The following is a 21,889-nucleotide window of genomic DNA, read 5'->3' on the forward strand; positions in this document are numbered from 1 at the left end:
TAAGTGAATTCCTAGGTATTTTATTTTTTGTGGGGCTGTTACCAATTGAGTTGCTTTCCTGATTTCAGCCATGCTTTTCTTATTGTTGGCATACAGAAAAGCCATTGATTTTTGAGGGTTAATTTTATACCCTGCTACTTTGCCAAAGTTTTGAATCAGCTTGATTAGTTTGGGAGTGGAGTCTGTGGGATTCTTTAAGTACAAGATCATGTTATCTGCAAAGAGGGAGAGTTTTACTTTATCTTTCCCTATTTCGATCCCTTTTATGTTTGCATCTTGTCTTATTGATGTAGCTAGGCATTCTAATACTAAATGGAAGAGAAATGGAGAGAATGGACATCCTTGTCTCATTCCTAAGTTAAATGGAAATGGCTTTACTTTTTCACCATTAAGTATAATTCTGGCTGTAAGTTTGTCATATGCAGCCTTTACTGTATTGAGGAATGTTCCCTGGATTCCTAGTTTTTCCAGAGCCTTCATCATAAAGGGTTGTTAGATCTTGTCAAATACTTTTTCTGCATCTATTGAGATAACCATGTGGTTCTTATCTTCGCTCTTGTTGATGTGATGAATTATATTAATTGATTTGCATATATTGAACCAGCTTTGCATCCCTGAAATGAATCCTGTTTGATCATGGTGTATGATTTTTTGGATGAATTGTTGACGTCGATTGGCCAAAATTTTGTTGAGAAGTTTTGTATCAATGTTCATCATAGAAATGAGTCGCTGCCTGGTTTTGGGATGAGGGTTATGATGGCTTCATAGAAAGAGTTTGGTAGTGAACTTTCTCTTTCAGTTTCATTGAAGAGTTGGAGGAGTATTGGTGTGAACTCTGCTTTTGGGGCCTTGTAAAATTCTGCTGTAAATCCATCTGGTCCTGGGCTTTTCTTAGATGGGAGGTCTGGTATTGCTGTTTCTATTTCAGTGTTTGATATGATCCTGTTTAACTCATCTTGGTTTAATTTTGGCATGTCGATATTTGCTAGGAAAAGGTCCATTTCTGCCAGTTTCTCAAACTTATTAGCATAAAGGTTTGAGAAGTATTCCCTTATAATGTTCTGAATCTTGGTTGTTTCTGTGGTGATGTTTCCATTCTCATCTCCAAGTTTGTTTATTTGGGTGTGTTCTCTTATTTTTCTGATAAGATTTGCTAAGGGTCTGTCGATTTTGTTAATTTTTTCAAAGAACCGACTCTTTCTTTTGTTGATTCTTTCTATAGATTTTGGATTCTAATTCATTTAATTCTGATTTAATTTTTTATTTTTTCCATCTATTGGATTGGGGTTTATCTTGCTGCTCTTTTTCAAGGAGGTTCAGATGACCCATTAAATTGTTGGTTTCAGATCTCTACAATTTGTTGATATAAGAACTCAGAGCTATAAACTTTCCTCTGAGTACTGCCTTTGCTGTGTCCTTGAGGAGCTGGTAATTTGTGTGTTCATTTTTGTTGAATATCATGAACATTTGAATTTCCTTTCTAATCCCTGCCGTGACCCACTCATGATTCAACAGTGTGTTGTTCAGCCTCCATGTGTTACAGGACTTTCTTTGGTGGCTTTTGGTGTTGAGTTCTAATTTTATTCCCTTGTGGTTAGAGAAAATGCAAGGTATAACTTTAATGTTTCTGAATTTGGACAAGTTTGCTTTGTGACCTAAAATGTGGTCTATTTTGGAAAATCTTCCGTGTGCTGCTGAGAAGAATGTGTATTCTGATACTGCTGGGCGAAGTATTCAGTAGATGTCTGTTAAATCTAGTTGATCTATGCAGTTGTTTAGATATGCTGTTTCTCTATTGAGATTTTGCCAAGTTGATCTATCTAGTGGGGATAGTGGTGTGTTAAAGTCCCAACAATTAATGTCTTTGCATCTATGTGAGATTTGAGGCAAAGTAGTGTTTCTTGGATAAATGTGGGTGCTCCGTTGTTTGGTGAATAGATATTTAGAATTGTAATATCCTCCTGAAGAAGAGATCCCTTAATTAGTATGTAGCGACCTTCTTTATCTCTTCTCACTAACTTTAATTTGAAGTCTATTTTATCTGATATTAGGATTGCAACTCCCGCCTGTTTATGGGGGCCATTTGCTTGCAGATTTTGTTCCAGCCTTTCACTTTCAAAATGTGTTTGTTTTTATGGGCAAGGTGTGACTCTTGAAGGTATCAGATAGAAGGATCTTGCTTTTTCATCCAACTAGACAGTCTATATCACTTAATTGGAGAGTTAAGTTCATTAATGTTGAGAGTTATGACTGAGAGGTATTTGGGAGTCCCTGCCATGTTATCCACCTTCTTGGGGGCTGTGGCAACTGGGTTCTTCCTATGGTTCTTGGATTCTCAGTTTGGATGTGGTTTCTTGGCCTTTATTGTGGTCTTGTTGGTTTTCTATGTGTAGGACATCTTTAAATATCTTTTGTAGGGCTGGTTCGGTGGAGATACATTGTTTCAGTTTTTCTTTGCTATGGAAGGTTTTTATTTGACCCTCCATTATAAAGGAGAGTTTATCTGGGTACAGTATTCTTGGTTGATAGTTGTTTGTCTTTAGGGCTTGGCATACATCATTCCAGGCTCTTGTGTCTGTTGAGAAGTCTGAGATTATTCTAATAGATTTCTCTTTATAGATGATTGATCTTTTCTCCTTGACAGCTTTAAGGATCCTGTCCTTGGTCTGAATTGATCCTGTGTGGATTATAATGTGACAGTGGGATGTCCTGTTCTTGTCTGGTCTATTTGGGGTTCTAAAATCTTCTTGTATCTGAATAGGCCTATCTTTTTGCGTGTTTGGAAAGTTCTCTGCTAGTATCTTGTTAAATAAATTTCCTAGACCATTAACCTATTTTCTCCCCATAGTGCTTTTCAACAAGTCTTAGCTTTCTTTGTTTTCTGTGCATTGTGAAAGTATACCTTTTCTTTTCCTTCTTCCTTCCTTCCTTCCTTCCTTCCTTCCTTCCTTCCTTCCTTCTTTCCTTCCTTCCTTCCTTCCTATCTACCTTTGTTTTAATTTTACTCTGTTTTTTCAGACAATGTCCCTGTATAGCCTAGGCAGATCTCCTCCTCCTCCTCCTCCTCCTCCTCCTCCTCCTCCTCCTCCTCCTCCTCCTCCTCCTCCTCCTCCTCCTCCTCCTCCTCCTCCTCCTCCTCCTCCTCTTCCTCTTCCTCCTCCTCTTTCTCCTCCTTTTCATTTTTGTACTGGCACCAAGGCTTGAACTCAGGGCCTCAGGCTCTCATTTGGCTTTCTTGCTTGACTTTCTTGCTCACAGATGGCACCTCTACTTGTCAAAACTCTGGCCTGCCTTTTAAAAGTGGTTACCTTGGAAAGAGTCTCAGGCTTTTCTGCCTAGGCTAAGTTCAAGCTGCGATCTTCGGTATCTCAGCCTCCTGAGTAGCTATGATTATAGGTGTGAACCACCAGGACCTTGCTGTGGCCTCCAACTCCTGATTCTGTTGTCTTGACCTTCCAAGTATTAGGATTTCAAGTATACACCACTATGCCTGGTCAAAGATAGATCCTTTTAACGATTTTTGAACAAAATATACATAATACACAATCACATAAATCTTAATTGGACAGCAGGATAATATTTCATGCATGTATTCAATAATGGCTAAACTCATAACAAGATATTGGACATCTCATCCCTTAGGTTCTTTCATAACGCCTACTAAAAAAAAGATCCCCTTCCAGGGTGGCCAGCTATCCCAGTTTGCTTGAGGGTTATCTTGGGTAAATTAGCAGTGAAAGTACCACATCCCAAAATAACCTCTGGATCCCAGACCAACCAAATCAGGTCACCTAATCCTCTCCTGAAAGTAGCCACTATTCTGGACAAAATCATTATGGAAGCCCGGTGCCTGTAATCCTAGCTACTCAGGAGGCTGAGATCTGAGGATCATGGTTCGAAGCCAGCCCCAGCAAAAAAGTCCCCATGAGACTCTTATCTTCACTTAGCCACTGAAAAACCTGAATTGGCACTCTGGCTCAAGTAGTAGAGTGCTAACCTTGAGCACAAAGAGGCTTAGGGACAGCTCCCAGGCCCTGAGTTCAAGCCCCATAACTGACAAAAAAAATCGCTATGGATTAGTTTTGCCCGAATTCATTTAAGTGGAATAATATAATATTACTATATTGTAATACAATATCATCAATCCAAGCTACTTATCCATGTTATTTCATAAATCGTTAGTTTTCTCTTTCATTGAAGTATAAAAATCCCCTGCATGATAAGATCAAAATGTATGCTTTCTACTGTTGATGAATAATTGGGTTGCTTTTAGATCAAAGTGTTGAGTAAAATTGCTGCCAGCATTTCTTTACATGTCTATCTCTGAATATAAGCACACAGAAGCAAAATTTCTGGGTCATAATGTTACCTGTAAATAGCTTTAGTAGCTATAGTGTAGAGCGCCAGTCAGTTTTCTGAAGTAGTTGAACTTCTTTCTTCCTATGTGCCATGGAAGAGAGCTTTCCATTGTTTCCTATCAGCACCTAAAATTGTGGGTTTTTACCTTTAGTTATTTTACTGGGTGTCTAGAAGCATCTTATTATGCAGCTTCATTTGCATTTTTCTGATAATTAATGAACTAATGTCATCTATTTACTGGCTTCTTTGATAAAGTACTGACTTGTATGTCTGTTTTCTTATTGGCTTGTCTGTCTTTATTACCAATTTGTACATTATATTTATCGGCTGAATACTTGTCCTTTGGCAGATATTTGTATTATAGATAGCTTCTCTCAGGCCCCACTGCGGACCTCTTGCTCTCTATGCACATCTTGTGTCTGTGTGCAAAAAAAAAAAAATCTTTCAGTCATGTCATCCTTCTATAGCACACCCTCAGTTTCACCCCATTTATTGGGAGGTAGAAAGACACCATTTCTAGACTGCTTCAAAAAGCCTAGAGCCCCATATTCTTGCGTCTCACCCTTTCTTTCTCCAACACATCCTCAACTGGCAACCTGCTAGTCTCTTGCAATGAAATGTTTCCTTTTCTAGCTCAAGAACATTCTTTTCTTCTGTTTTTGTTGTTGTTGTTATTGTTTTCTGGTCCTGGAGCTTGAATTCAGATTTCTTCCTTTCTTTCTTTATTCTTTCTTTTTTCTTTCTTTCTTTCTTTCCTTCCTTCCTTCCTTCCTTCCTTCCTTCCTTCCTTCCTTCCTTCCCTCCTTCCTTCCTTTCTTTCTTTCTTTCTTTCTTTCTTTCTTTCTTTCTTTCTTTCTTTCTTTCTTTCTTTCTTTCTCTTTCTTTCTTTCTTTCTTTTTTCTTTCTTTCTTTCTTTCTTTGGTGTATGTGTATGTGCTAGTTCTGAGGCTTGAACTCAGGGCCAGGGTGCTGTCACTGAGCTTTTTTACTCAAAGCTGACATTCTACCACTTTGAGCCACAGCTCTACTTCCAGCTTTTTTGGTGGTTAATTGGAAATGAGTCTTACAGACTTTCCTGTTCATTCTAGCTTTGAACATTGATCCTTAGATCTCAGCCTCCTGATTAGCTAGGGTTACAGACATGAGATACTGGTGCCTGACCACTACAGTCTTCAAAACTGTATGCGAATTTGTGTGTGTGTGTGTGTGTGTGTGTGTGTGTGTGCACATGTGTATGTGTGTATGTGTTCCAGTACTGAAGCTTGAACTCAAAGCCCTGAGCTCACCCCTGTTTTCAATGTATTTGATTCTGGTGCCCTGCATCTTGTATATACATTTTTCTAATTGGGGGAGGAGAAGGGAAATAACAAAATGCTGAAATAAAGGTACAGGTTGACCCATTGTAACAATGAGATGTACAAAACACTATTTTGAAAAAAAACTTTACAATCTTCGGGGGGGGGAGTTGGGGAGGTTGGGAGGGAAGGGATGGGAGGGGGGAAACAAAGGAGGAGGTAACAATGCTTAATAAGAAATGCACTCATAGCCAGGCACCGGTGGCTCACGCCTGTAATCCTAGCTACTTAGGAGGCTGAGATCTGAGGATCGCGGTTCAAAGCCATCCCAGGCAGGAAAGTTCGTGAGACTCTTATCTACAATACCTCCCTCCCCCCCCCCCCCCGCTAGAAAACCGGAAGTGGTGCTGTGGCTCAAATGGTAGAGCGCTCGCCTTGAGCTGAAGAGCTGAGGGACAGCGCCCAAGCCCAGAGTTCAAGCCCCATGACCGACAAAAAAAAAATAAAAAAGAAATGTACTCATTACCATACTCATGTAACTGTAACCCCTCTATACAGTCTTTTTTACAATAAAAAAATATGTATATAAACATGTAATAAAAAAATATGTATATAAACATGTAATTCAAGCATTGATGTAAAATAATTTAAATACAAAATTCAAGTCAAAGCAATAAATTCGAGTTGTTTACAGGAAAAAAAAAAGCCTTGAGCTCTCATTTGGCTTTTGGTTCAGGGCTGGTGCTCTACCACTAGAGTCACAACTCCACTCTCAGCTTTTTTTTCAGTTAATTGGAGAAAAGAGTCTCACAGACTCTCCTGCCTGGACTGTTCAGCCTCCAGAGTATAGGTGTGAGCTACCAACACCTAGCCTCAATGGGAAATTCCCACCCCCCTTTATAGATGTGAAACTGAGGACTTGCCATAGGTCACTCAACTAGTATATTTTAGACCTGGGATTTGAACACAGGCCTGTCTCCTGACTCCAGAAACTATAACCTTAAATACTATGTTTTGTTTCTTTCCTACTTTTCTATAGCATAACCAGTAAGTCAAGGGTATGAATTTTTTTTGTATATTTGAATGCATTTGAGCCAATCAAATTTAACTCCAACCAGAAATTGAGTGCCCATAACATCTTTTGTTTTTTTCTTTTTGGTGGTACTGCTAATTGAGCTCAAGGTCTTACAGTTGATAAGCAAGTGTTCTATCACTTGAGCCATGCCCCCTATCCTTTTTTCCCCTCCTTTATTTCAGAGAAGTTCTCACACTTTTCCCTAGTAGTTAGGATTATAGGTATATACCACCATGCCCAGCGGTCCATGGAATCTCATAAACAAACATTTCTCTCTATGATTTTACACATTATCTATAGAATAAACTCTGAATTAATTACAAGATATAGTGTTCAAAAGCTTCACAGTTTAGTTTTAACCTATTTTTCCAAACTTCTCTGATAAACCCATGTCTGTATCCTAAAGGCCAAACATGGTCTCTAACTTCTCCCTGTCTTTGCTCAATTCTGATCCTTCAACTTGAAATAAGTGACATTAGAGCTCCACTTTCCAAAGTCCTACTCATTGATTGAGACTTTCCATGAAGTCTGCCTGGATTCCACTACTGATTTTTCCTCTGTATTCCCAAAGCACCTAGGTATAACTCTCACAGCATTCGTCCTGTTCTTTCTCTTGGTAAGTGTGGTATGGCTGTATATTCTGGCTCATAAGAGTACCAGTTCCTTGAAGATAAAGCCCTCTATTATTTATCTTTGTAATCTCTACTTTATATAAGGCATTTTACATATGTTTGGATAAACATTTGGTAAACCAATAATTTGCAACAACCTCAGAGGGAAAATGAGCAAGATTTCTATTCATGTGCATGGTTGGAGTAGGAGATTTGGGTTGGAGAAAGAGTTTCCAAAAGCTGGGCACTGGTGGCTCATGCCTGTAATCCTAGCTACCCAGGAGGCTGAGACTGGAGGATTGCAGTTCAAAGCCAGCCTGGGCAGGAAAGTTGGTGAGACTCTTATCTCCAATAAACTAATCAGAAAAAACTGGAAGTGGTGCTGTCGCTCAAGTGGTAGAGTGCTAGCTCTGAGCACAGAGAGGCTCAGGGACAGTGCCCAGGTCCTGCATTCAAGCGAAAGAAAGAAAAGAAAGAAAGAAAGAAAGAAAGAAAGAAAGAAAGAAAGAAAGAAAGAAAGAAAGAAAGAAAGAAAGAAAGAAAGAAAGAAAGAAAGAGAGAGAGAGAGAGGGAGGAAGGAAGGAAAGAAGGGAGGGAGGGAGGGAGGGAGGGAGAGGGGGAAGGAGGGAGGGAAAGAAGGAAGAAAAGGAAGGAAGGAAGGAAGGAAGGAAGGAAGGAAGGAAGGAAGGAAGGAAGGAAGGAAGGAAGGAAGGAAGGAAGGGGTTTCCAATTTCTTTTTTATTTTCCCTGCAATGCAGTTCCAAAAGGCCATTGATCCTAGAGACAGGCCTGGGTTTAAACTGCTAGTACTTTCTTCGTCTTCTTCTTCATCTTCTTCTTCGTCTTCTTCGTCTTCTTCTTCGTCTTCTTCGTCTTCTTCTTCTTTCTCCTTCTTCTTCTTCTTCTTCTTCTTCTTCTTCTTCTTCTTCTTCTTCTTCTTCTTCTTCTTCTTCTTCTTCTTCTTCTTCTTCTCCTCCTCCTCCTCCTCCTCCTCCTCCTCCTCCTCCTCCTCCTCCTCCTCCTCCTCCTCCTCCTCCTCCTCCTCCTCCTCCTCCTCCTTCTTCTTCTTCTTCCTTTCTCAGTAATGAGGTTGAACTCTGGGCCTGGGCTCTGTCCCTGAGTTCTTCAGCTCAAGGTAAGCACTCTACCACTTTGAGCCACAGAGCCACTTCCAGTTTTCTGGTGGTTAATTGGAGATAAGAGTCTCATGGGGACTTTTCTGCCTGGGCTAGCTTCAAACTGTGATCCTCAGATCTCAGCCTCCTGAGTAGCTAGGATTACAGGCGTGAGCCACCTGCTCCTGGCTTAGTACTTCCTTCTTAGGAGAAAAACTCAGCTTTGCAGCTTCTCTCTCCAGTGCCTCTGTGGCTCTTTCTCACATCCAGGAAGCTACCTGCTTTCCTCTCTCTCCTGACCCTTCTACCACAAACAAAGATATGTGGTACCCTGTGAAGCCACCTTAGGTTCACGGCAGTGGAAGCAGTGGGGGCAGTGAATAGGGTGAGAACAAGGGTTAAGAAGTGCACTAGGAAGAAGATACAGTGATAGAGCACTTACCTCGCATTTGTGAGGCTCTGATTCCATTCCCAGCACCAAATGGAAAATTGACAATTCTGCTCCTAGGATTTTACCTGACTGATACAGATGACATATTCTCACCAGAAAGGGCCCAGGGGGTGGGGACAGAAGAGAAGAAACCTAACAGCTCCTTCCCTAGGTCAAGATAAAAGTTTTCTTGACTATCAGAATTCTCTCTGGACTTTTGGGACCACAGTACCTTTGCACAGTAGAAGTTACTGAGCTCCTCTGGATTTTCCTACAAACTTGGGTGCTTAGCTGCATCAGTGACTTGTCAGAAGTGCTTAGCTTCTTATCTTCTGATTTCTAAAACAAGAATGAAGGAAAGAGAAAACCCAGCAATCCATAGAAAGAAATTGCCCAAGGGAGAATTATGACCAGCTTTAGCATACCTGAATCAAAATGACAGACCATGAAATAATGTAGTTTACTCTGCATCAGCTGCCCTGTCTGCCCAAACTATCAGCTGAATGGCCTGCCACAATGATTAGAACTCATCTGCCAGGGTGAAAATCTTAGAGCAGCCTACAAACGCTCCAGCAGCAAAGCCCCAAGGGCCCTGGGATGGAGGAAGATAAAGGTTCAAGTTGGAAGTGGGAGAAGAAATGAAAGTCTCTGAGAAAAAGAGAAAGCCAGCTACTGCTTGCACCAATAACATCATCCAAGATGTCAGCTCCCCATAGAAGTGTGGATCATGGTGGCTCCCAAGCTAGCCTCTGGGTGCCAAGTGTTTGCCAGAAAAAGATGCAAGGCCTATTGCTAGTGTCTCACACATTTAATCCTAGCTACTTGGGACACTAAGTTCTGAGCATCCTGTTCAAGGTCAGCCCAGGCAGGAAAGTCTGTAAGACTCCAACTAACCAGCAAAAAGCAAGAAGTGGGGGCATGGCTCAAATGGTAGAGCACCAGCTTTAAATTTAAAAAGCCAGCCAAAAGCATGAGTCTTTGATTTCAAGCCCCAGTACTACATTAAAGAAAGAAAGACACAGGAAAGTTAGAACAAGTAAGCCGGACCAGGGTTAATGATACATAGACATCATGTATGACATTGTGAGATATTCAGCAAAGATGGCCACCTACTTAACCCTGACAAGGTGTGCTTCCAAAAGCAACCATTCACTTGCATCATAATCAGGGTTCAGTACTTGTAAGGATCAGAGACCAATTAAAGTCTAAAAGGTGGTTCAATGTCCTGGAGGCAAATCTATCCAGGTCTACTGGGAACCAGGAAGATGCAAGGCACCTCTTCAGTCCACCTCTGTCTCCAGGGCCACATTGTTTCTCATCTCTGTTCCTTTCTGGCTGTCTGTTTCATGAGCAGTGAGAAGATTGGTTCTCTCTGTATTAGTTATGTTCCCTGATTGTCCAACATTGCCTGAGCACAACATCAGCTGTCTGACTCAGCCCCGCAGGAATCTGGGGTTGAGAAAGACATTGCAAGCAGGTGTACTGCAGTTGATCAATGCATCAATCATTCTGGCAATAAGGAGTTGCTTCTTCAGTACCTTGGAGGTGCCTACTCTCTACTAGAACTGGTCTTGGTTACAGAAGTGTGATTATGCAAAGTTTCTTTCTACAAGGCACCAAACAGCTGAGGAGAGATCCTGTGAGCACACAGCATAAAGCCTGCATATATGGATTGCAGGAGAAAAAAGAAAAGGGGTACTAGAGACGTTAAGATATCTGCATGGAGGAGATGGGGTCTGAACTGGGAAAGAAAAGGAGGGAGGAAAAATGCCAATGACCCACCTTCCGCTAAGTGGGACAAAGACTGGAAGTGAGAATGCAGTGTGATTGTGGGAAGCAGTATCTTGACTCACCATTATAGTATTGGAGAACAATGGGTAAACATTGTAATAGCTGAGGTTGAGAGAGCAAAGCTAAAGTTCATTCTACAGGACGTTCATTGTCAGACTTGAGCATGCATCAGAGTCCTCAGGAACACACACACACACACACACACACACACACACACACACACACACACACACACACACACACACACACACACACACACACACACACACACACACACACATCAGACCTCAGGTCTGGGGCAGGATCTGGGTCTTTGCTTTCCTAAAAAAAAATGGCTTGAAAACAACTGATCTTTCCATAAATGGCCTATGAATGGTATACAGGGTAGACAAGCAAGGATCCACATAGGGGTCTAGAAAAGCTCCAAAGCAAAGGGATTCTGGAGAAAGCAAAGAAGGAAGGGCACATGTCAAAGATATGTCATCTACCAGAGGCCAGACTATATCCAGAGTTCCTAAAGAAAGGAGGGTGTATGAAATCCAGTTTCTGAACTTGAAGCATGGACTACTGGTCAGTACTGGAGAAAGCAGACCCACAAGGAGGCTGAGCCTACTTCCTACAATACTAGGAAGTAATAGGGCCTGATCAAGGACTTAGTCAGATATAGGTTTGGATCCTACTACTATCTACAAAACCCTGAATATGTCACTCAGCTCTCTGGCACACAGAATCCTCATTGTGGGCTATCACAATGCCTTGCCTCCAGTAAGTGTGAGAATGAACATGGAAACACATATCAGGAACTCATGCAATAATGTTCACTATTGTTTTGGTTATCATCAAGTCGAAGCTCAATCTCCACACAGTTGACCCTCTCCCCGCTCTCCTGAGCAGATACCGTGATTGTTATAGCAACCATCTTTTCAGGTTGCTTGAGGCAGTCCTAGTATATTGCCTGATGGGCTGGTTTTAAAAACATCTACTTCACTCTTTAAAATAACCTGGTTCAGAAGGTAAGTCATCAGGACCCCTCCGTTATATATGAAGATACTGTGGCAGTTGCTAAGTGACAGAGCTGGGCTCCAAACCAGGTGGCTTGACTGTCCAGGACATGCTTGTAACTACATTATCACACTATCTCCTGAATGGGGAAAATATGAATGCCTATATTTTTCTTTAGAAATCTGGGCTGAAGCACTGGCCACACATCCATGCAGAGACCTTTTCCCCAGGCCAGTGGAATACAAGATAGATTGAACAAGGGCTGGGAAGGTGGCTCAGTTGGTAGAGCGCTTGCCTTGCATGTATGAGGCCCTGGGTTCGATTCCTCAGCACCACATAAGAAAAAAGAAAAAAGCCGGAAGTGGTCCTGTGGCTCAAGTGGTAGAGCACTAGCCTTGAGCTGAAGAGCTGAGGGACAGTGCCCAGGCCCAGAGTTCAGGCCCCACGACCGGACCCAAAAAAAAAAAAAAAAAAAAAAAAAAAAGATAGCTTGAACAAAACTTGGCAATCAGCTTGCAAAGATGAGTCGCAGAGATGTGCCAGAAAATTCTGGTAGAGTCAGGAAAGTACAAAGCATGTGAAACACTGTCTTTCGGGGGTGACTCTTCAATACTCTTCCCAGGCAACTGAAACAAAACTTCTCTCAACTTCTCTGCTCATGATATAACATTCCATTTATCCCTCCAGAGCACCCAGAACCTAAAGAGAAGTTCTGCCCAAGCAAAGGATTTCACTGGAAGTGAGAAAGTGAAAAGACTTTTTTTTTTTGGTGCTGGTACTAGGTCTTGGACTTGGACTCTCTAAGCTTATTCATTCAAGTCTGGCAAACTACCACTTGAATCAAATGTCCATGTCTAGCATTTTGTTGGTTAATTGGAGATAAGAATTGCACAGACTTTCCTGCCCAGGTTGGCTTCGAACTATAGTCTTCAGCTATCAGTCTCCTGAGTAGTTAGGATTACAGATATCAGTCCCAAGCACTGAGTTTCATAGAATCGGAATTGAACAGCCTAAGCAAAAGAGCATAGAGCAACGTGGAAGGTACCTGACCTAAACTTTCTGTATCTTGTAGATTTCAAAGCAAAAGCAAAACGGTTGAGCAACTGTCTATATTATATCTTCCCTTCCTCTAGTACCTGTAGCAGTGAGCTAAGAGTGAATGCTGCCTGTTAAGTCATGTGACTAAGAGTTACAATGAATATTTTGGATCGTTAAGCTTTTTAAACTATTTCTCCAAAACCATCACCATAGTGGCAGACAATCGTAAAGTGAAATTTAATACATCAAAACACTCTGCATTTATGTCTGGATTTCAAAAGAAAAATATAATCAAAAAGAACTTTGGGGAAGGGAAGAAAATTCCTCTACTGGCGTAGCAAAAGAACTGTAAATCCAGGCACCAGTGGCACATGCCTGTAATCCTAGCCACTTAGGAGGCTGAGATTTAAGAATAGCTGTCCAAAGCCAGCCTGGGCAAAAATGTCAGTGAGACTCCATCTACAAAATAAACAGTAAAATGTCCAGCTGGAGATGGAACTAAAATGGTAGAACACCAGCTATAAGCAAGGAAGACAAAGAGAGCCCAAGGCCCTGAATTCAATAACCAATACCAGCACAAAAGAAAAAGAAAGGAGAGGAGAGGAGAGGAATAAAGAACGAACTGTGAGATGTTTTTCTGAGTAATAAGTAAAATGGAACATCTCATGATGTTTATTTGTTTGTTTGTTTGTTTGTTTGTTTTGCCAGTCGTAGGGCTTGAACTCAGGGCCTGGAACCTGTCACTGAGCTTCTTTTGCTCAAGGCTGGCATTCTACCACTTGAGCCACAGTGTTACTTCTGGCTTTTTCTGTGTATGTGGTACTGAGGAATCAAACCCAGGGCTTCATGTATGTTAGGCAGCACTCTTCCACTAAGCCACATTCCCAGAACATCTCATGATTTTGAATACAATGCAGCTTGAAGAAATCTTCAGAACATTTTGCATCTATTATCCATAACCATCAAGACAGCTATTGAATTGTCATTGTTGTAATTATGGCATACTGATTAACTATTATATATGATTAACCTTAGTGCTATTTTGCAAGCATATTTAACAACTATTACATCATGTAAAAAGTGTTCAGAGCTGGGTGCCAATGGCGCATGCCTGTAATCCTAACTACTCAAGAGACTGAGATCTGAGGATCCCAATTTGAAGCCAGCCTAGACAAAAAAGTCCGTAAGACTCTCATCTCCAACTAACCAGCAAAAAATCAGAAGTGGAGCTGTGGCTGTAGTGATAGAGCAACAACTTTGAGTGAAAAAGCTCAGGGACAGTGTCCAGACCCTGAGTTCAAGCCCCAGGGCTAGCACAAAGAAAAAAGTGTTCAGGTATGTTAACCAGAAAGTATGTATATTAGAAACTACTAGAACTTGGGTGCTAAGAGAGCTTGAGAACCGGTAAGTTTATTCATTCAAAGTAAAACTTTATGTACCTAAGAAAGCTCTCCCTCTGCTTTTCATACCTAACTGTTAAGGGCAATGTTCCTCATGAAAAATGCTAATTTCTCACGTTAGAGAGAAAAAACATACTTCTGTTCTTAGATTCTCTGAGAACAGTTATATTTCCATCAGAACAAATGTTCAAATATGTCCAGTAATGATCAATCTTTGTCTTTCTAGTAATAGCTGCTTCTGACAACCAAGTCATTCAAGTGGGTCAATTAGGATTTGGAAATGAGCTTGACCATAATGTGACTCTCTAGAGGCCTGAGATGTTCAATGCTTCATACAAATATCACCCTCTTTGTGATTAATGTGAAGTCAGAAAAATGCCCCATCATTAACCTTATAAAGGCCAACATTGAGTTTCATCAGATCTAATACTTCTGATCCTAACCCACTGCCCTTCCCTTGTATTGCAAAATAAACCTATAATATTTTATCTATAAAAATAATCACATTTCTGTACATCAGTGGGCTGCTTGGCTTCCCTGGGTATAAGGAGCAAATAATCAGAGAACACAGTTTCTGGAAAATGAATTTGTGATCATGTTTTCTGTCTCAAACTTCTTTTCTGTTGCTACCATGAACATCACAGACCAATGTGTAATAAATATTTATTAAGCACAAGGTTCTAGAAGTCTGAGACCTAGGCACTCACATCTGGTGAGGGACTCTATGTTATTCCATGGTGAAAGCATCATGTGGTGAGGCAGAGTAAGTGTGCTAGCTTACATGTCTCTTGAGCTCTTCTCTTTTTTTTTGTTAATCATGGGACTTGAACTCTGGTTCTGGGTGCTGTCCCTGAGCTCTTCAGCCCAAGGCACTCTACCACTTGAGCACAGTGCCACTTCTGGTTTTCTGGCGGTTAATTGGAGATAAGAGTCTCAGGGAATTTTCTGGCAGGGCTGGCTTTGAACCATGATCCTTAGAGCTCAGATTCCTGAATAGCTAGGATTACAAGTGTGAGCCACTGCACCAGGGACTTGAGCTCTTCTTAAAAGCTACTAATACCTTCATGTTGATCCCACCCTCTTGACCTCTTCTAATCCTGTCTCCCAAATGTTTCCCACTCCAAGTACCATTAACATATGATTTGGATTAAGTTTCCAACTATGAAGTGTTGAAGAACACATACAAACCACAGCACCATGCCTGGTCCAGACCTTAGCATAGAATCTTCCAGGAACTGAGCTCATCTTTAGCACCTGTGATGCTGGTGCTAGAGCTTCTCCTTTTTTTGACCTTCAAGCACTTTGGCTCCTCTCCTCTCTACTTCCTCCTCTATCTCTACCCTACCAACTCTTTCCCAGATAGATCAAAAAAATCTAAATCCAAAAAGAGAGTCCAAATAATTGGATTCACTTTGCACAACAACCAATTAGTTAGAGCTTTTACACCAGTCACCCTGTATCAGAGATCCATGCTGATGACAATGATGGGAAAAATTAAACATGCCATTTACTGAGTACAGAGCATGTGCTCTCACCAAGCCAGGCCTTCTTCCTGCATGATGCATGTAAACTGAGTCTTGCTTCAAGGCACAAAGAAGTGACCGTACAGTCAGCAAGAGAGCATTCCAACAATTTCTCCAGTCCTTCCACCATACTAAATTGGACTATTTCACAGCATTACTTCTGACATCTTTTTTTGTTGAAATGACCAAAAGGGTAATTTTACTACCTTTCCCTGCCCTGATCCAACTTAGGAGGTCTCAGATGTTCTTGTCTTTCCTCGGCCCTGGGACAGTTGATGCCTATCCAGCAGCAATCTATCACTCCTGTTTCTTTATGAAGCTGTCTGGAAGAGAGTTTACCTTCCGAAATGCTCAACTAGTTCTTTGACATCATTTGAGTAGTCTGCAACACCATCAGTCCTCCAATCAGCTACCACTTCCTCTCTGCAACTCCATCTCTCCTTGAATCATCTATGAAATTCTCTCTGCAATTCTGTCTCTCCTCCAATCAGCTATGATTTCCTCCTGACAAAATCATTCCTTGATTTTTTTTAATTTTTAAATTTAATTTAGAGATAGGATCTCATTACACTGCCCTGGATCCCTACTAATTGGGTCTGTAGTTTTGTGCCTACTCATTAGTTAATCCGTGCTTCTAAATTAACCTTTCTATAATAAGCATATTCCCTTTTAAAGGATAACTTTTTTTGGGGGGGGGGTCTAGTCATGGGGCCTGAACTCTGGGCCTGGGCTCTGTCCTTCAGCTCTTCAGCTCAAGGCTAGCACTCTACCACTTGAGCCACAGCGCCACTTCTGGCCTTTTTCTTTTTGCTTATGTGGTGCTGAGGAATCGAACCCAGGGCCTCAGTCATGCAAGGCAAGCACTCTACCACTGAGCCAACTTCCCAGCCCAAGGATAACTTTTATCAGTCAAAACCTCTCAAGAAGCCAGGCTCTGGTGGCTCACACTTGTAATCATAACTAGTCTGGAGGTTGAGATCTGAGGATCATGGCTTAAAGCCACCCTGAGCAGGAAAAGCCAGTGAGACTCTTATCTTCAGTTTAACAACAAAAAGTGGGAAACTGGATGTGGCTCAAGTGGTAGAGTGCCAGCTTGAGTGAAAAAGCTAAAGGACAGTGCCCTAGGCCCTGAGTTCAAGCTCTGGTATACACACACACACACACACACACACACACACACACACACACACACACACACACACACACACACACACACTTCAGTGCAAGATAACAGCTATCTGAAGAGTGATAGGGAAGCCATCACCAAATGTCCATACTATACCATCAAAAATGCACAACCATCTGTATTATGTCAAAATAAAGGAAGATGTCTGCCCAGGGACATCTTCCAGAGCTCCTAATGTAGGACAGCTAAATCACATCTAATTCCTTATCACCATGCTCACTGCCTATGTTCCTCAAACTTGCCTGGTAAAAAGAATGACTGGGACACCGCTCAAAAACACAGAATTCTGGGCCCCTACTGGACCTCCATATCCAAAGTTTTTAAGTTGCAGCCTAAGGATGTATATATATATATATATATATATATATATATATATGTATATATATATATATATACATATATATATACATATATACATATATATATATTACAGTATATATATATATATATATATATACTATATTTCATTGTGTATATGTGTATAAAAGAGAGGGGGGAGGGGCTTGAATTCAAGGCCAAGGCACTATCCCTGAGCTTATTCACTCTAGGCTGGTGCTCTATCACTTCAGCTACAGCTCCACTACTGGAATTTTTTGGTGCTTAATTAAAGATAAGAGTCTTACAAACTTTCCTGCCTGGGCTGCCTTCAAACTGAGATCCTCAGATCTCAGCCTCCTGAGTAGCTAAGATTACAGATGTGAGCCACCAGTGCCCAGCTGGGATTTATATTTTTATAGTACTCTGAAGGTTTTGACCATCAGTCAAGTTTGGAACACATTGCTCATTGTACAATTTTTCTTCTCTCTCGGTCTCTCTCTGTCTCTGTCTGTCTATCTGTCTGTCTGTCTGTCTGTCTGTCTGTCTGTCTGTCTGTCTGTCTGTCTCTCTCTCTCTCTCTCTCTCTCTCTCTCCCTCTCTCTCTCTCTCTCTCTTTCTTTCTCTCTCTCTATCTCACTCTCTCTCTGTCTTTCTTTCTTCTCATTAAATCTCTGCCTACTGGAGTATGGATATGAAAAAAGTTTGGGCACCCATAAGCAGCATGGTCTTTGCCAAGCCTCTTCCCCTTCATAGGCCTTGTTCTTGTCTGGAAAATAGAATAGACCTGGAAAATAGAATAGATCATCTGATAATTTGGTCCACTGTTTGCATTTGCTGGAGTAGGGTGCGTGATTAATGTTATGCCTTCTACAAATTTTTTAAGGCTTTTTTCAGTCCATCATTTTTAATTTCCAGGGCATTCACTAGGGAAAGAAAGAACTAAAGTGCTGATAGAGAATGCCTGGGGAAAAAGCCACAAGCATAAACTCTGACACTGAAAACTTCCAGAATGTTAACTTCTTTTGCCCAACTGTGGCAGACCAACCATGTTCTCATGCTTTTCAGGCCTCAATGTCTGCCAATGGGTCACCTTTGAGTAACACACACCTGTAATGAATAGGCAGCTCCAAAGCCTGGACTCATCCTCATACTGTGGTCCCCTATATGTGACATCTTCTACTTTTGCCCCCCTCCCCCAATTTCTACACCTCACCTAGGCTTTTTATTCCCCACCCGGAAGTTTCCCCTCCCTTCCTCCTGCCTACCACCCTCCCCCATCTCCTAGGGGTATCTCTCTTCTACTACCCACCTCCAACCATGACTTCTTCTCCAGCAGAACCTGTCTGTGCCCTCCACAAGAACGTAACATCCTTTCCCCCTCCGGGGATCTCTCTCACATGGCTGCAGGGCCTTCCCAGTCCTTTCCTGCGCTGCCCTTCACAAAGACTCCTGGACCGGGTGGTTCGGCGCTATGCTGAGGTAGCAGATGCTGGCAGCATTTTCATGGACCACTTCACCGACCGTGATAAGCTACGCCTTCTCTACACGCTGGCTGTCAATGCGCATCCCATCTTCCTACAGGTATTTGGTGACTCTCACAAGTCCTCCGTGTTGGGGGCTACCTCCCCCTGGGCTGAGCTCTCTCCCCCTTTACTGCTTGCATGCCTGATAGTCACAAACCCCATGCTAGTACCTTTGTAGGTGTTCAGGAACTGTGTGATGGCTTTTGCCATGTGAAAGGGCTTTAAGTGCTGTTAAGTAAAGAGATTTGGAGTAGGAGGGGACAGCAGATGCCCACCCTGACTGAGGCAGCCCCAAAGGGCTTTGTGAAGGACAGCAATATTTTTTTCCTTGTATGATTTCTTTTTTGTAAAATATTTTAATAGGCTAGGCATGTGGCTTAGTGGTAGAGTGCTTGCCTAGCATGCAGGAAACCCTGGTTTCAATTCCTCAGTACCACATACATAGAAAAGGCTGGAGGTGGCACTGGGGTTCAATAGGTAGAGCACTAACCTTACAGTGCCCAGGCCCTGAGTTCAAGCCCCAGGACTGGCAAAAAAAATTGTTATTATAAAGGTGATGTACAGAGGGGTTACAGTTACATGTCAAGCAATGAGTACAATTCTTTTTAGCCAATATCACCCCTTCCCAGTATTTCTTTCCTGTCCCCTCTCACAAGTTGTAGAGTTCATTTTCAACATAGTGTCTAGTGAATATTACTGCTATATTTGTTCATTCTTTGTAAGGAAGACAACTTTGATCTATATTTCAAGAAAATCAGTAGGATTGATTGAGTGGATGATTAGTTGATTGAGTTCTGGTCCTGGGCCTTGAATTCCAGACCTGGACACTGTCCCTTAGCTTTTTTTTTCTTCAAGGCTGGTATTCTACAACTTAAGCCACATCTCTACTTCCAGCTATTTGGTGGCTAATGGCAGATAAGAGTCTCCTGCCTAGACTGGCTCAGATTTCAGCTTCCTTAGTAACTGATATTATAGGCATGAGCCACCAGCACCTGACTTGAACTGTTGTTTTTTTAAAAAAAACATTTTCCTTTCAATAGCTCTTAAGTGGAGCCTATATTATTTTCCCCCAGAATCCTTAAGCAGTGATATGTGTGAAATCTCAAAGACCAGTCATCATTTTGCAATGATACAACTCTCCAGCACATTCTCTGGAATCCTGAGTACTGCTGAAATCATGGCAGACCCATCAGCATTCTCATACCTCATTTGGAAACACTGTTGCAATACACTCCACTGCACAGAAATGAGAGCAGCATCCTGCCCAAATCTTTCCATGTGCAATAGAATTTTTTTTAATGGGGGAAGGGCAAGAGTATTGCCAGATTCAAGAGGCATAAAAAAGATGGAAAGACACTTTGCTGATGGGTTTGGAAATCAGGTGCCGTTGTAAGGTTGATGATTTTTTTTTTCTGGGAGTTCTCAGTGAGAAGTAGAAAGCTGTCTCTGAGATTTTTCTCTGTCTTTCTCTAATGTCTGTTCCTCTGGCTTGACAGATCTTCCCCGGGGCGGAGGGATGGCCACTGCCCAAGTATCTGGGTTCCTGTGGCAGATTCTTTGTCAGCACCAGTACCAGACCCCTACAGGAATTCTACGGTGCACCCCCAGATGAGGCAGCTGACCTCGCCTACCAGCTCCTTGGTGTTCTGGAGTCTCTGAGAAGCAATGACTTGAATTATTTCTTCTACTTTACCCATGTTGATGCAGCCATGTTTGGCATCTTCAGCAATGGGCATCTGTTCATCCGGGATGCTAGTGCACTGGGCGTCATCGACAAGCAGGAAGGTACTCAGCATGGGCCTGGCTAAGCAGCTGTCAGTAGGGAGAAGTCAGGGTGACAGGAACTAAGAAGGGATGACCCAAAGTCACACTGTTGGACCTTTCCAATCTCTGTGTGCCACTGTGAGAACAATTTGAGATGTGAAAAATGTCCCTCACCTACATTTCAATGTCTGCTCCAGACCCCATTTCCAAAGGGGAAGTAGATTTGATTTGGTCCACAATGGCAATGTCCACAGTGGCACAGTCCGAAGTGTACCCTAATTGAATCTGTGAGGCTCCAACTCTCTCTCTCTCTCTCTCTCTCTCTCTCTCTCTCTCTCTCTCTCTCTCTCTCTCTCTCTCTCTCTCTCTCTCTCACACACACACACACACACACACACACACACACACACACACACACACACACACACACACACACACACACACACACACACCCTCTGGGCCTATCTCCCTCTCAGAGTCTTTTTCATCAGATGCTTTTAGCTCTTCTCTGAAACTTAAATATCTGCCTGATTCACTGGTACATTTTGTAATTCATGTTGGCACATTCACTTTTTATAAAGCTTTCAAATGTAAAAGCATGGAACCAAACGAGGTGTATGAGTGAATCATGCTTCTCACTATGTGCAAAAGCTCGCTGGCTCTGGACTCCTCTAAACATTTCAGTTTCTCATGGTGAACACATTTTCTGAGCCCTATAACAGGACAGAAGGTTTTCCTCCATCCTTCCTTTACTCCCTTCCTTCTTTCCTTCCCTCTTATCTTCCTTCCTTCTTCCTTCCTTCCTTCCTTTCTTTGTTTCTTATTTCTCTCAATGTCTATTATTTATCTATCACTTATCTATCACCTATCATCTATCTGTCTGTCTGTCTGTCTGTCTATCTATCTATCTATCTATCTATCTATCTATCTATCTATCTATCTATCTATCTATCTATCTATCTGACACTACCAGCTTTTAAACTCAACCTCAGTCTTTGTAGGAAGGAATTGTACCACTTGAGACAAATCTCTAATCCTTTGTTTCCCATTTCTGATTTTGTTTATATAAAGAAATCTACAAGAATAAAAGAAGGAAACCATTCTTCATTTTCTGATTAGCTTTTATTAAGAAGATACAAATTGGAATAAATAAGGCTGGTTCCAGAACATTCCAGATATGTAAATCAGCTCCATTTCCACTTGCTGAGTGCATAATCTGACTTTGAATACTCTGACTTTGGATTTTAACTGGTAAATGAAAGCACTTAGAACAGTTTCCTTGGTTGTCAAATTCAGTAATAATAGGATTAGTACAATCTGGATATGACCTCCATAATTCTAAGCTCAACCTCTGGTAGAGTTAAGAGGGTTTAACGTGTTCTCAGAAGGGTCCATCGTGTTCTTGAGCCCTAAATCTAGGCTTGGAGACTAAACCACTTGACCTAACAATTCTCATCGG

At 41.7% G+C, this 21,889-nt stretch overlaps 1 protein-coding gene across 1 annotated transcript in view; it reads left to right on the forward strand.

The window, feature by feature from the left end:
• The window catches only part of Dipk2b (divergent protein kinase domain 2B), a 45,305-nt gene that overhangs the window by 20,596 nt on the left and 2,820 nt on the right, over window positions 1-21,889 (forward strand). The window contains exons 3-4 of the mRNA XM_070040579.1: window positions 18,551-18,724; window positions 20,163-20,451. Coding sequence (XP_069896680.1) covers window positions 18,551-18,724; window positions 20,163-20,451 — 463 coding nt within the window. The remainder of the gene's footprint in view (window positions 1-18,550; window positions 18,725-20,162; window positions 20,452-21,889) is intronic.

The sequence above is a fragment of the Dipodomys merriami genome, unplaced genomic scaffold, assembly GCF_024711535.1.
Source record: "Dipodomys merriami isolate MVZ:Mamm:240054 unplaced genomic scaffold, mDipMer1.0.p SCAF_3, whole genome shotgun sequence".
NCBI classification, from domain to species: Eukaryota; Metazoa; Chordata; class Mammalia; order Rodentia; family Heteromyidae; genus Dipodomys; species Dipodomys merriami.